This window comes from Odocoileus virginianus, chromosome 11 (genome assembly GCF_023699985.2).
Source record: "Odocoileus virginianus isolate 20LAN1187 ecotype Illinois chromosome 11, Ovbor_1.2, whole genome shotgun sequence".
Classification (NCBI taxonomy): Eukaryota; Metazoa; Chordata; class Mammalia; order Artiodactyla; family Cervidae; genus Odocoileus; species Odocoileus virginianus.
The window spans coordinates 17,069,600-17,082,340 of NC_069684.1; the positions used below are offsets into that span (position 1 = coordinate 17,069,600).

At 47.8% G+C, this 12,741-nt stretch overlaps 1 protein-coding gene and 1 long non-coding RNA gene across 2 annotated transcripts in view; one reads left to right on the forward strand and one right to left on the reverse strand.

Moving 5' to 3' along the window:
• Positions 1-5,177: 5,177 nt before the first annotated feature.
• On the forward strand, positions 5,178-12,008 carry LOC110147485 (uncharacterized). The gene is made up of 4 exons (XR_011490279.1): positions 5,178-5,354; positions 7,886-10,744; positions 11,676-11,730; positions 11,939-12,008. It is a non-coding gene; the product is annotated as an uncharacterized lncRNA (long non-coding RNA).
• The window catches only part of CACNA1E (calcium voltage-gated channel subunit alpha1 E), a 520,667-nt gene continuing 519,617 nt past the window's right edge, over positions 11,692-12,741 (reverse strand). Inside the window, exon 50 of the mRNA XM_020908964.2 lies at positions 11,692-12,436. Coding sequence (XP_020764623.2) covers positions 11,906-12,436 — 531 coding nt within the window. The 3' untranslated portion in view covers positions 11,692-11,905. The remainder of the gene's footprint in view (positions 12,437-12,741) is intronic.

Genomic DNA, 12,741 nt, shown 5'->3' on the forward strand with positions numbered 1-12,741 from the left:
ATCTATGATGTTTTTTGCATGTACCATTAATTTGTGAGTTGCTTCTTATTTCAAATTGCCTTGAATATTGCTACGTTCTTGTGTATGTATAATTTTTAATGCTGTCATTTACTTTATTGCTACTTTTACAATTACTATCTCCCATTAAAGTTCCTCCCATTTTGTTATTAAATGAAAATGGAAATTAGAAGTGAAGAATAAGCAAATTAGGGCTTGTTCTCAAACAAGAATGGAGGCATTATTTAAAAATAGATATATAATAATGATTTGCTTACTTTTTAAAGCTTAATTTATTCCCTTCTCATTAGAAAGCTGTCTACATATCAGATTGTCCTTTGTGTTTCACTGACAGAAAGCCCACCTGGCATACTCTTCTGTAGGACTTCCCTGTAGCTCAAATGATAAAGAATCTGCCTGCAATGCAGGAGACCAGGGTTTGATCCCTAGGTCGAGAAAATCCTCTGGAGAAGGGAATGGCAACCCACTCCAGTATTCTGGCTTGGAGAATTCCACAGACAGAGAAGCCTGGCGGGCTACAGTTTGTGGGGTCACAAAGAGTTGGACACAACTGAGCGACTAACACACACGCTGAACTGTTAAGTTTCTTGGGTTTAGGGGGGTTGGGGAGTGTGTTTTATGTGACAGTGATGGCAGGGATAGTGTTCCCAGACTTTTATCAAATGCCTATCATGGGGCAGGCAGGCCCTGGCTATTCTTCCTTTCCTATTTTGGGCTGGGGGTGAACACGAAGGTATGTGGGGTCTTAGTTCCCCAACCAGGGATTGGCTGCACACCCCCTTTATTAGAAGCATTGTTTCTTAATGACTAGACTGCCGGGGAAGTCCTGGCTGTTCTTTTTATATGCAATAACTAGTCCAGTCTATACAACCACCCTATGAGGTAGTTGTTTAATTTTTCCATTTTATTAAGTTTTTTTTTTTTTTTGATGTGGACTATTTTTAAAGTCTTTATTGAATGTGCTACAATATTGCTTCTGGTTTATGTTTTGGATTTTTGGTCAGAAGGCATGTGGGATTTTAGTTCCCTGACCAGGGATTGAACTCACACCCCCGGCATTGGAAGATGAAGTCTTAGCCACTGGACCACTGGGAAGTTCTCACTGTTCCATTTTAAAGATGAAGAAAGTGTCAAGTTAAGTGGCTTGCTCAAGGACCCACAGGTCATGAATGATGGTGCACATATTTGAACTCAGTTGGGTCTGACTCCAGCACCTGCATTTATAGCCTCTCTTCTTTGTGCTGCTTCATATCCTTGAGGTGTTCTAGAGTCATCTACACCTGTGACTCATCCCAATATTTTGTGTTTAACGGACTGACATCTTGGTATTTGGTTTGGGAGTTTTCCTAGCTTATCAGCAAAGGAACTTGGTGTACAAGTAAAGACATGTTTTTAATATTGTAGAAAATTTAGGTTAAAGATCATGTGTTAGGGTAATCAAGAGATGCTCAGAATCCTAACACAGAAGCACCAGAAAGAAGTTCAGAATAGTGCCTGCTTTTGTTTATATATGTTCCCTAGTGCCATTACCCTGGAAATACTATGGACCTAAGGTCTAGATGAGAAGGGAGCCAAACAAACCCTTATCGATCCCTGCGGAAACTCCTTACAAACCACCCTTTGCCTGAACACACCGGCTGGTAACACCATAAAAGCATGTGGATAAGGAAGACTGCCGGAGAAGGCAATGGCACCCCACTCTAGTACTCTTGCCTGGAACATCCCATGGACGGAGGAGCCTGGTAGGCTGCAGTCCTTGGGGTCACTAAGAGTTGGACACGACAGAGCGACTTCACTTTCCCTTTCATGCATTGGAGAAGGAAATGGCAACCCACTCCAGTGTTCTTGCCTGGAGAATCCCAGGGACAGGGGAGCCTGGTGGGCTGCCGTCTATGGGGTCGCACAGAGTCAGATATGACAGAAGCGACTTAGCAGCAGCAAGGAAGACAGTGGCTGACATTCACTCTTCCCAGCTCCAACAGTGATGGAAACCATGGGAAAAATATTGCGACCAGAAAACACACAAAATTTGAATTGAAAAAGAATTTAGAGATTTCCAATCCAGCCTCGAAGGACCTAGGCCATTTTCTCACAGTCAAAACTATCCAAAAATGTGGTGCAACAATTCTCACTTAACAAAATTATGTTTGTTAGGGCTTCAGAGTTTATTTTTGATGGAACCGCAAAAATGGGGGGCTTACCCTAGAATTCTGGATTTTATTTAATTGATAAAAGAATTATTCAGATTAAAATAATAAACTCAATACTAGGAGTAGGAGATGATGATGCTTCTTTGGGGAGAATGAGACAAAAAGGTGTTCTCAGCATAAAGGGATCACTGAACCCAGGGACTGATTCTTTTTATTAAAGGAGCCATGATGGTTAGACGAGGAATGATATGAGTGGAAGGGAAAAATGGACAGCATTTCCTGAAAATCTTGGGGAGTCTTCTCCCTCCTGATCTTGGCAGCCCTTTTGGGAGGGAGGTTGTTTATAGTTTTATTCATGAAGCCCTGTGTTCCATAAAGAGATTCTCTGCCTTTTTTAAGCTGTATGTATATGTGTGTGTGTGTGTGTGTAATTTTATTTGGCTGTGTTGGGTCTTCATTGCTGCACAGGCTTTTCTCTAGTTGCGGTGAGTAGGACTACTCTCTTCAGTTGCGCCTCATGGGGTTCTCATTGCAGTGGCTTCTCTTCTGATCTGTAGTCGCACGTGTTATTCATTGCGCCACCGGCCCTGCGCAGTGGCTTCTCTTGTGGCATACAGGCTCTAGAGTGTTCAGGCTTCTGTAGTCACGACATGTGGGCTCAGTAGTTGTGATATCCAGGTTCTAGAACACAGTAGTTGTGGTGCATGGGCTTAGTTACCCCCATGGGCATCTGGGATCTTCCTGGGCCAGGAATCAAACCTGTGTCTCCTGCACTGGCAGGTAAATTCTTTACCACTGAGCCACCAGAGAAGGCCTCTGCCTGTTTTTAAATTCTTCCCCCAGAGATGGGCAGATTTTTGATTAGAAAAATACCAAGTTTTTCAGCTTCAGGGAACTAGTTTGTCTGGTTATTTGTTTTTTATTTCTTCTAAGACGAACATTTATAAGAGAAGAACATTTTCTAGGACAGGATGTCCTTGGAACTTTGGGAAACCCTGGAATTCCTCATAACCTGATGGGCTGAGCAGACGTCCCGTCTGGAAGCTGTTGCCACTCCCATCCCCTGCCCCACCGAGCATCCCTGAGAGCAAAGTTTCACTCCCATGATCTCCTTTTTGAGTGGGAGCAAAGAAACACATGGTTTCCGTGGTGGCTTAGATGGTAAAGTGTCTGCCTGCAACGCAGGAGACCCTGGATTGATTCCCAAGTTGGGAAGATCCCCTGGAGAAGGAAATGGCAAGGAAATTTTCCAGTACTCTTGCCTGGAAAATCCCATGGACAGAGGATCCTGGTAGGTTACAGTCCTTGGTGTTGCAAAGAGTCGGAGACGACTGAGCAACTTCACTTTCAAAGAAACATATTGAATGAGTGAAGGAAATCAGGCTGATGAATTCTTTACAACAAGGTTTTATTTATTTTCTTGGACCACACCCCCCCCAAAGAAACATTAAAGTTGTTTGTCTTTCTTTAATTTTTAATGGTTTTCCTTTTGGATCCAAACGAGCATCTATGTTACAGGATATCCACCTGGTCAACATGCAGTGCTGAACTCCGGCTTTGGGTGAGATGCACCGATACTGTGGGCGGGCCAGCACTGGCTGCCAGTCACACACGGTCACTGAAGGGGCGTCAGGCTGGCACGCCGCACTGCAGTGGATGCCGCCTGTAAGGAAGCGTCTGGAGTGCCTTGACTCGCACATGTGTTGTAACACAGGTGGCAGCGTTTTAACAGCCTAAGGCAGAGCACCCAGGTTCCCTCTCGATCCCATCTGATGTGCGCATCCTCTAAGAGCAAACCAAGGGGGGGATGTCCTGACCTTGGATCCCAAAGGACAGAGGGTATGACCTGGACACCCTGTTGTCCACTTCTTGCAACGTTATCCTCTGAGGCTACTAGCAGAGTGCCGTGTGGAGTATGACATTTAATCATGATAAAGCTCCTCTCCTGTGCCACTCACCGCCCCTCCTCCCTTTCCCCTCCCCTCCTCCATCTCCCCTCCCATGACACTTGTGCCACTAGGAACAACGAAATCTGTCCACTGTTGGCACTACTTTATTGAAGAGCAGCTAAAGTCACTGAGATTGTCTTCAGGCTGCTTGAAAGCAAGAACCTCCTTTCTCTCCATCTCCCAAGTCCGGAAAAACTTTTTCAGGGCTATATGAATCCCCCGAGGCCTTTAAACCCACTACCTAGAGTGGAAAGAAGCCATCTCTAGTACCATGCTAACGAGTTGATCCGTGATCTGGCATAAATGAGGATCCCAGGTCACATGCCTTCCTCTTTCTGGGACCAGTTGGTATTTCCCACCTTAACCTTGTCTTTGTTATAGAGCTTGTTTTCCTCACCTCTACCCCACTAGTCCTAGCTATGAGATGCTCTGCACACTAACTGCTTTAGATTTTTCTCCTCCATTTGTTTTTATGTGTGAGTTCCAAATCATGTACTCAGTTGAGTGGAGCTGGCTGGACAGCTCTCTAATGTCACCAAGAGGGAGGTTCCTCTGCAATCAACAGCACTTAGGGTGGCTTTGTATAAATTTTGGCTTGGTGACAAAACCCCAGGATAGAAAAACACTGATTGATGTTTGGCCTGCAGGCTAAGTACATATCTCCATTGGTAGCCATTAAAATACAATACCTATGTTGTTACTAAATCTGTTGGGATCTGCTTAACGCTATATAGCTCCATATCAAATGTAACTAAGACCAGACTACAGTAGACTTTAATTGGCAGTTAGATTACATTATTTAGCCCTCATTTCCTGTTACCTTTATTTTTAAAAGTTGATTAATGGCACTTTGAAGTTTTGGAGTGTGTTTTTTCCTGCTCATCCCTTATCAAGGTATCTAATAGACTTGCTTTGAGTGGCGGTTCTCAGTGTGATGCAGGCCATCGCTAAGAGAAATTAGAGTGTTGGAAAGCAAACTGAGTCACCAGAGAAGGTCAAAGTTGAATTTGGTAGCTTTGACTTAGTTAGTCCCCTTGCAGGTGGGGGGTCCTGCCCTGAGTGAACCAAGAAGGAAGTGGTACTGCCTGGTATACATTCTAGAACCTGGTCCAGAACACAGAGAATAATCCATTCTTATCTCTGACAAACTTCAGAACACACACACAGAGAAAGCTCCATCCAGATTTCCAGTGCTGAGTAGGAGAAGATGTCTCAGGAGGATCCTACGTGTTAGCTTGTGAGCATCTGACCTGAGACTGGCTCAGTGTCCACAAAGATGGCACTGGGAAGCTCTGAGCAAGAATACTCAGCTGCCCTCCTGGATTAAAAACAAGGAAGTCTGGATTTCTGTCGTTAGAAAGCTAAGAAAAGGAGGAAGGGGAAGATGGCAAAAATAGAGGGTGAAATTAAAGCAAATCCTGGATTGAGGTTTCACTAAACATGAAGTTTCTTTAAAAAAAAAAAATGCTTAGAGCAATGCCAAGACTAAATGGAATATAGGGAGTGAAGACTTTTCTAAACTGATTTGTAGAGAATAAGTGCTTTATTAAAATGCTGAGTTATTAACTTCCAAACATTTGACACAACCATGAACTAGCCAAGCATTAGTACTTTAATTTTCCTAATAAGGGAAAACTTATGCTGAAGGCATAAGTTACTACAGAAGGCTGGGGTAGCATTTTTTATTTTTGACTCCCAATAATTTTCATTTCCCAAATTACTATGCCCTTAAAAGGTTTTTTTTAAATCTTTTTATAAAGACATAAACTTTCTATTTGTTAGTTAAAGATGTCCTATAAAAATCCTACATCCATTTTATTATTTCCTGGGCTTTCCCTATGTTTTCATAGTTTTTCAGTATTCTAAATAACATATTAAGTTCCTAAAAGGAAAAGAAACAAGAGACAAAGGTGACTTACAAGGAAAAAGAAGATAAACAGGAAACCAGAGGGAGAAGCTAGATTTGGTACTGTGTAACCTCAGATTTTTGACTTAAGTATCACATCATTAAACTGGACGGGAATTAATTCCTAAAGAGAAGCTAATTCAGAAACACTGCAGAGCACATATTTATCCCTCTCTGCTGTTCTACAGTAGGTCTTTTACCAAAAAATGCAACTAGCCAAACCAAAACAAAATCAAACAAAATTAAAATAAACACAAATCCCCTTTTCTCTTTTCACCTGATCTACTCAACTCTTTCAAACCCCCAGAAAAAAGAATTCCAGCTCAGCAATTTACATAATAGCACAGCTTATTATAAAATCTCTTCTTGCATTTAGAAGGTCAAGATACCAGCCATGTTTTTGGCATGGGGTGGGGAGTAGAAGGAAACAAGACTATAAAAATAGAAAGGCAGTTTGGGGACACCCCAGCAACGTGACGAGACTTTAATCTGAGTTCCATTCCTGCTTCTTAAGTGGTGTGAATTTTAAGGGCAGCGTTCCAGGCCCTTGGGTAGGATGGGAGGATCTATGAATCTGTTCTCTTTGGCTTGGAGTGATCTCTCTAAGATGCATAAGCTTCAGAGGCTCAAAGCAGAACGGACTTAAGAAAAAGACGGCCATCAGACACCGAAGATGGTTCTGTCTTTTCCTAGTCTTTTGTGTCTGTGTTCTCTGATCGGGTGAATTGCAGCACAAGGCAGCTGACAATCAGCGCAGCAGGCTGGAGGTGAGCCTGCCCCTGCACTCAGCAGAGAACCATTGGCTGATGCTCTGTTGGGTTATTAAACCTGGCTATGCTGTCCCTGGTGGCTCAGAGAGGAAAAAACAAAATTCAACATGTCCACACGGGTGACAGGGGCAGTGTTTATTGATGTAGGCTCTCCTTTGATTGCCTCATGGAAAGGTTGGGTCATAACTCCTGAGTTAATTTCATTTGGTTTTGTCAAAATAAGAGTCTCTAGTGTGGATATATAGTTATCCAAATCTGGACCTGACCCCTTCTGGGTGTCTGGAGTTAAACCATCATGCCCTGACTGTCCACTTGCTGGGGGCCCATGTTGTCCTCCTTTCTGACAGCATAAAGTCCCCTCCTGCAACTCCAGAACAGTGCTCAGTGTTCTGGAAATCAGGAGGGAAAGATGAACAGGATAGGTGAGAAGCAAGTGAAGAACAATCTACCCCAAGGCATGGACATGTCTCCTCACCCTGATTTTTTGCATTCACTGACATTGGGCCTTTGAGGATCACAAAACATTAACAGACATGAAACTGGTAAGAATAGCAGCGAAAGTTCCTTAATCTTCAAGTCTCATAAAATCCCTGCAAAATAGGTGACTTTCTGCTCCCCTCCTGAGATACATATGCCCTTGTCCAGTACAACCTCATAAGATGCTGCTGCCGCCAAGTCGCTTCAGTCGTGTCCGACGGCTCTGCCATCCCTGGGATTCTCCAGGCAAGAACACTGGAGTAGGTTGCCATTTCCTTCTCCAATGCATGAAAGTGAAAAGGGAAAGTGAAGTCGCTCAGGTCGTGTCTGACTCCTAACGACCCCATGGACTGCAGCCTATCAGGCTCCTCCGTCCATGGGATTTTCTAGGCAAGAGTACTGGAGTGGGTTGCCATTGCCTTCTCCACTCATAAGATGAGGTAAGAAATTTAAAAAATTTTCAATTTATCCCTGGCATGACCCCCTAAAGAAATATTCTGTCCAAAAATGAGACATCCAGAGCAGGCTTTAGAAATAAGGATGTAGTAAAAAAAAAAAAAAATCGCAAATTTTCTTAAAACATCAGAATTATTCAATTTTGTTTCATTATTCCAGGAGAGACCTCATTTCCCTGCAGTGGGCATTCGTTGAGTATGTGGACATTTCATACACACCAGCAGTTCTACAGCTCATACTGTTTCAGATCATCTCAGGAGTAATCACCAGGTGAGTCCCTGACTGTATTTCATGAGACTCGAGCATGCTTGAAAAGGAAGAGAGCCCAGCAGAAGCAGCTAGGTCAGCAGATAAGCTTGGACTGGGTGGACTTAACACAATCCCCTGGAGAAGGGAATGGCTACCCACTCCAGTTTTCCTGCCTAGAGAATTCCATGGACAGAGGAGCCTGGTGGGCTACAGTTCATGGGGTTGCAGAGTCTGACATGACTGAGCCAAGTAAGCACACACACACAACCTTCTTGGGAGCTGCGTCACTGCTAATATGTGGCAAGATGAGGGCTCTGCTGGGAGGACACCAAGGCTCATCATAAAGCCCATGTGAAAGAGGATGGGTATAAAGGATGCATGTCGGCCAGGTGGTGGAACATGGGGTCTTCTCCTTGTGATCCCTGTGTCAAGGGAAGGCAAAACCAGAAGATCTAGAGTTCGGCTTCGGAGAACTGGTAGTAGTATTAGGCATCTCAGAACCTCAGCAACGCTGAAGGGGGAGAAGCAAAACCCAGAATAGAAACAGATTCCTCAGCTAGAGGAGGACACAGCCTCACATTGGGCAGCAGTGTTCATGGTTCACGTTGAGTGTGGGGGACCCTCAAGGGTACCGTCCCTTCACAATGTAGGGGATGCTATCCTGACCCCAGCTCACAGGGCACCTAGAGCTCTACCCTTGTCTGAAGGTCTGCTGGCACTTGGCCCCCTCGGTGACTGAGACTGGCAGAGAGACAGTACATATATAAAGAGAGAGGAATTCCCCATCAGAAGACTGTCTGGAACCTTAAGTGAAGAGAGGAGTATCTACACAAAGCTAGTTAGAATCTCTCTCCGCCTTGGTTTCTTTTCCTTCTCTTTCCTTTTTTTCCTCCTTCCTTTCCCCATCACCTCCCTTCTTATTTTGAGGGGATCCTGAAGACTCATATTAGCAAAGGAAACTGGACATGTAGCTAAAAACTCTTCTGAGGGGACCTACAGTGCTAAGCTTGATCACGCTGTGTACCTCAAGCACGGTGGTGGTCCACGTGAAATTTTTCAAGATGCTGCCATACTTTTTAATGCAGAGAAGCGCAGAGGTTTTGCGATCCAAAGGGGGCCTCTTCTCAAGGGAGAGAGGCAGAATCTGATACCCAGGAATGAATCTCCTGGTTGGCTGTGACAGGCAAGGTTTGGGTTCATATTTATTCAGAGGTGGAAGGAAACCATTATAAGATTATGCTAATATGTTCCGTGACTTAAGAGAAAATTGTCTTTTATTTTCTGGTCTTAACAGAAGGGCAAATGCAGGCTAAAGGATAAGGAACCTGATTTCTTGGTCAGGGGAAGTGGAATAAAAGAGATGCTTGGTAAGTTCATGTGCACTAAAAAAAAGCCCAGGGGGCTGGTCAGGGACCTGCATCTACAGCGCGCGATGCCCCCCTCTCTGGGACCAGGTGCTCGTGCGGATGTGAGGTGAAGGAGTGCAGATGTCCAGGAAGGCTTCCCGGCACAGCACATTGAGTGTCTGTAATGTCATGTGCAGGCAAATCCCATTTCTGGTAATTTTGCCAGCCTCCATGTCTCCTGTCGCCATGGCGTAGGGGTCATTTCAACGCCCTTTCTCAAAACACAGTGCGACAAGCTCGCTGGAAAAGCTGCATTGCCAAGATGGAAGCAAGCAGTTTTGTGCAAAGCAGCCCATAATAGCAGCACTTGGGCAGGAAATGACACTGCGCGGAGGAAACCTTTAAGACAGCACAAGGCCCCGCATCTTGAGTCCCAGGTTACAACCCAGCCTGTTAGGGTCTGGGTGCTACACGGTCCCAATCCCAATGACCCCCGGGGCGCACACATGTGCTGAGCCGGACAGGAAAGGGAAAACAGTGCTTCAGGGCGGGTGGCCTATGTGTCTGCCTCACTGGTCTCCTGCCGGGGGGACTACTTTGGTTGGGGGCTGACTGCGGCCAGGAAGCGCCATCCCTGTCTAGGGCAGAAGGCAGAGCCATCACAAGTGATTCTGCAGCCACAGCGTTGAATCTGGCTTTTCAGAGCTGATACGATGATACCTTATTTCTTTTTTAACAAAACAAAGCCAAAAAACAAAACAAAACAAACCACCCCCATTTCCTAAGAAAAATAACAGCCACCGACTGCTCCTACCTAAGAGGTGAAGTAAGAGTATTTATCTGCTGTAATCTCAGCCGGGGAGCCTCTGAGTCTCCCCGGGCAGAGCCCCGGGAGGCAGGCTCCATCCGCTCCTGGTTGGGGGAGGAGGGCCCTGCCTGGTACCCCGCCTCCAGGAAATCCTTCCACCTAGTGGTGATGCTGCTGGGGAACTGGAGAGGGGTGTAAAGGGATGGTCCCCAAATGGGTAATCGATACAGTGAGAGGAGCACGGATCGGTCAAGAAAGGGCGCTCTTTCTCAATGCTTCTGAGTTTGGGGGGTTAGGAACAAGGTCCTGAGGTTGTCTTCTGCTCAGCTCCTACTCCGGGGAGGGGTCACTCCCAGGGGGCTGTTCAGGACCCCGGGGCCTATTACTTTGTATTCTGAGGCCCCACCGGAGCCTGCTTGGCTAGAAGCAGCAGCCCTGAGGTATATTTACTCATCACCTCCAAGTATCCTGACAGACTGATCCTCAACCACGCACCAGCTGCAGAAGCGGCCCGTCCGAGGGTCCCTCCCTCACAGGAACACCTCAGTAAACTGATTCTCTCATCGAAGCATCTCTGGTTTTGGCCTTTCTCATCTCTACGGAAGTCCCCAGCAGGTGAGGTGTAGCCCACCTTATATAGGTGGGGGTGGCCAGGTCCTTGGCACGACATGGGCCTGGCTCGTAGACCAAAGTCTGGGCTGACACTCAGCCAGTATGTGCGAGACAGTGCCGCCCCGCTCCACATACCGAATTACCTCCATAGTCGTTGTAAAACTGACTCTTGCTGAGTCCCTGAAGTGCCTCCACCACGCTTAGCCCCTCTCAGGGCTCCCCTGTGCCCAGCATCTCCCAGACTGAGGCCTGTTGTGGCATGGGGCGTCAGCGCTAAGGCTGACCTCTGTTCTCATCATCTGGTGTCCTGGCCACACCGATTGTTCCATACTCTGAGAATATCACCCTCACCAGAGTGCCTCAGGCACCTTCCTGGACTAGGGGGAACCTCTTAGCCTCTATCTTAATGAACACAGCACCTCCTGAGCGGGTGACAGGCTCAGACAGGACTGTAGCGACCAGCGCCCCTGCCTCGACAGTGAGGGCTGCCGGACTATGGCTTGGCTCATTCAGACCAGCCCTTGCTGCTGCCATCACGGCACCCCGACCCCTTCCCCTTCGCCGCTCCCCTCCCTCTGTGCCTCCCACCCTTGACATCCGATGCTCCTGAACTTAGCCTGTGCTCCTTGCGGGGAAGCAAGCCACAGGGAAACGCGTGAGATGCTGTCGCGGCGGCCCGGTGGCCGTGGTGCTGGCTGAGGAGGAAGAGCTGGTGAGGGAGGCGATTCCTCTCCCGGGGTCTCCACGACTCCCCCGGTGAAGAGCCAGAACATCTCCAGGGCTTCTCAGGGCAATGGGCACAGACACAGGCTGGCTCGATTTCCCCCAACGGCTGTAGAAAACTGGGAAGGGGGCAAGGGGAGGCAAAGCCATCCGCGTGTCCCTTCTCCCCTGGGAGTAACCCTCCGTGGTTCTTGTGTTTTTCTTTCCCCAGCAAAGAGGCAGAACTATGGCAGTGCCCATCTTGCAAAGGGAAATACAGCGATTTGGTGGGTTTGAGTGGTTTGCCTTCTGTCCTTCCCTTCCTCTCCTCTGATAACTGCGCGGTGTCCTTCCAGCTCCTTCCTCCCTCTTCCTCCCCCCCGGGCCGCACTGGCTTCCCAATTCGGGTCTTGGTTTTTCTCCGTGTGAGAGAAGAGCATGCATCGGAGGGGGGAGCAGCCTCTAGCACTTGTCGTCTTCTTCCGTGTCACTCAGGAGGTCGCTGACAGCTCCGCACGTCATGCCCGGTCCAGGCCCCCCGCGCCTCCGCCGCCGATAGTGCCCGTTGGGCATCTGCCAGCTGTGCCGCAGGGGCGGGGCCGAGCCGATGGTGTTGGACCGGCCCAGGCTGGTGGCCACGGCCGCCTCAAAGGTGAGTGTCTCCTCCTCGCCGCAGTCCGAGGCGTGGGAGTCTTCGTGCAGGGCCAGGTAGGGCTCGGAGATGTAGCGCTGTGGGGAAGGGTGGCCCTGCCGGGGGTTGGAAGACTCGGGCAGGCCGGCGTCGTTGCTCTCCAGAGCTTGGGAGGTCAGTGGGGAGCCACCCTCACTCCCATCAGCTGGTGGGGAGATGCTCCCAGTGTGTCTCAGCAGAGAGCTGTAGGAAAGGAGGGGCCGAGGCTTGGGAGGGACCGGTGGGAGCTGCCGCCGACTTCGCCGTGGGGTGCTGGAGTCGGACATGGAGGGGATGGAGCTCTCACTCAGGGACCCGGTGCCCTGTGTGGCGGGAGAAACACGGCACGTTAGCCTGGGTTTGGCATCCTCCCTACTTGGGACCCGGTTAAGCTCTCTAACCCCTCCTACCGAGAGCCACTGGAACCCCCCCTGTTATTGGGTTGGCCAAGAAGGTCGTCCAGGGTTTTCATTACGATGTAACAGAACACCCAAACGAACTTTTTGGCCAATGCAGTACGAATCACAGCCACTCAGGGATGCAGAGATGAAAGGAGACTGAGGAGCCAGTACTACTGGGCGCATCAACTTTCATTACGCTTACACATCTCTGTGCTTCCCTGATAGCT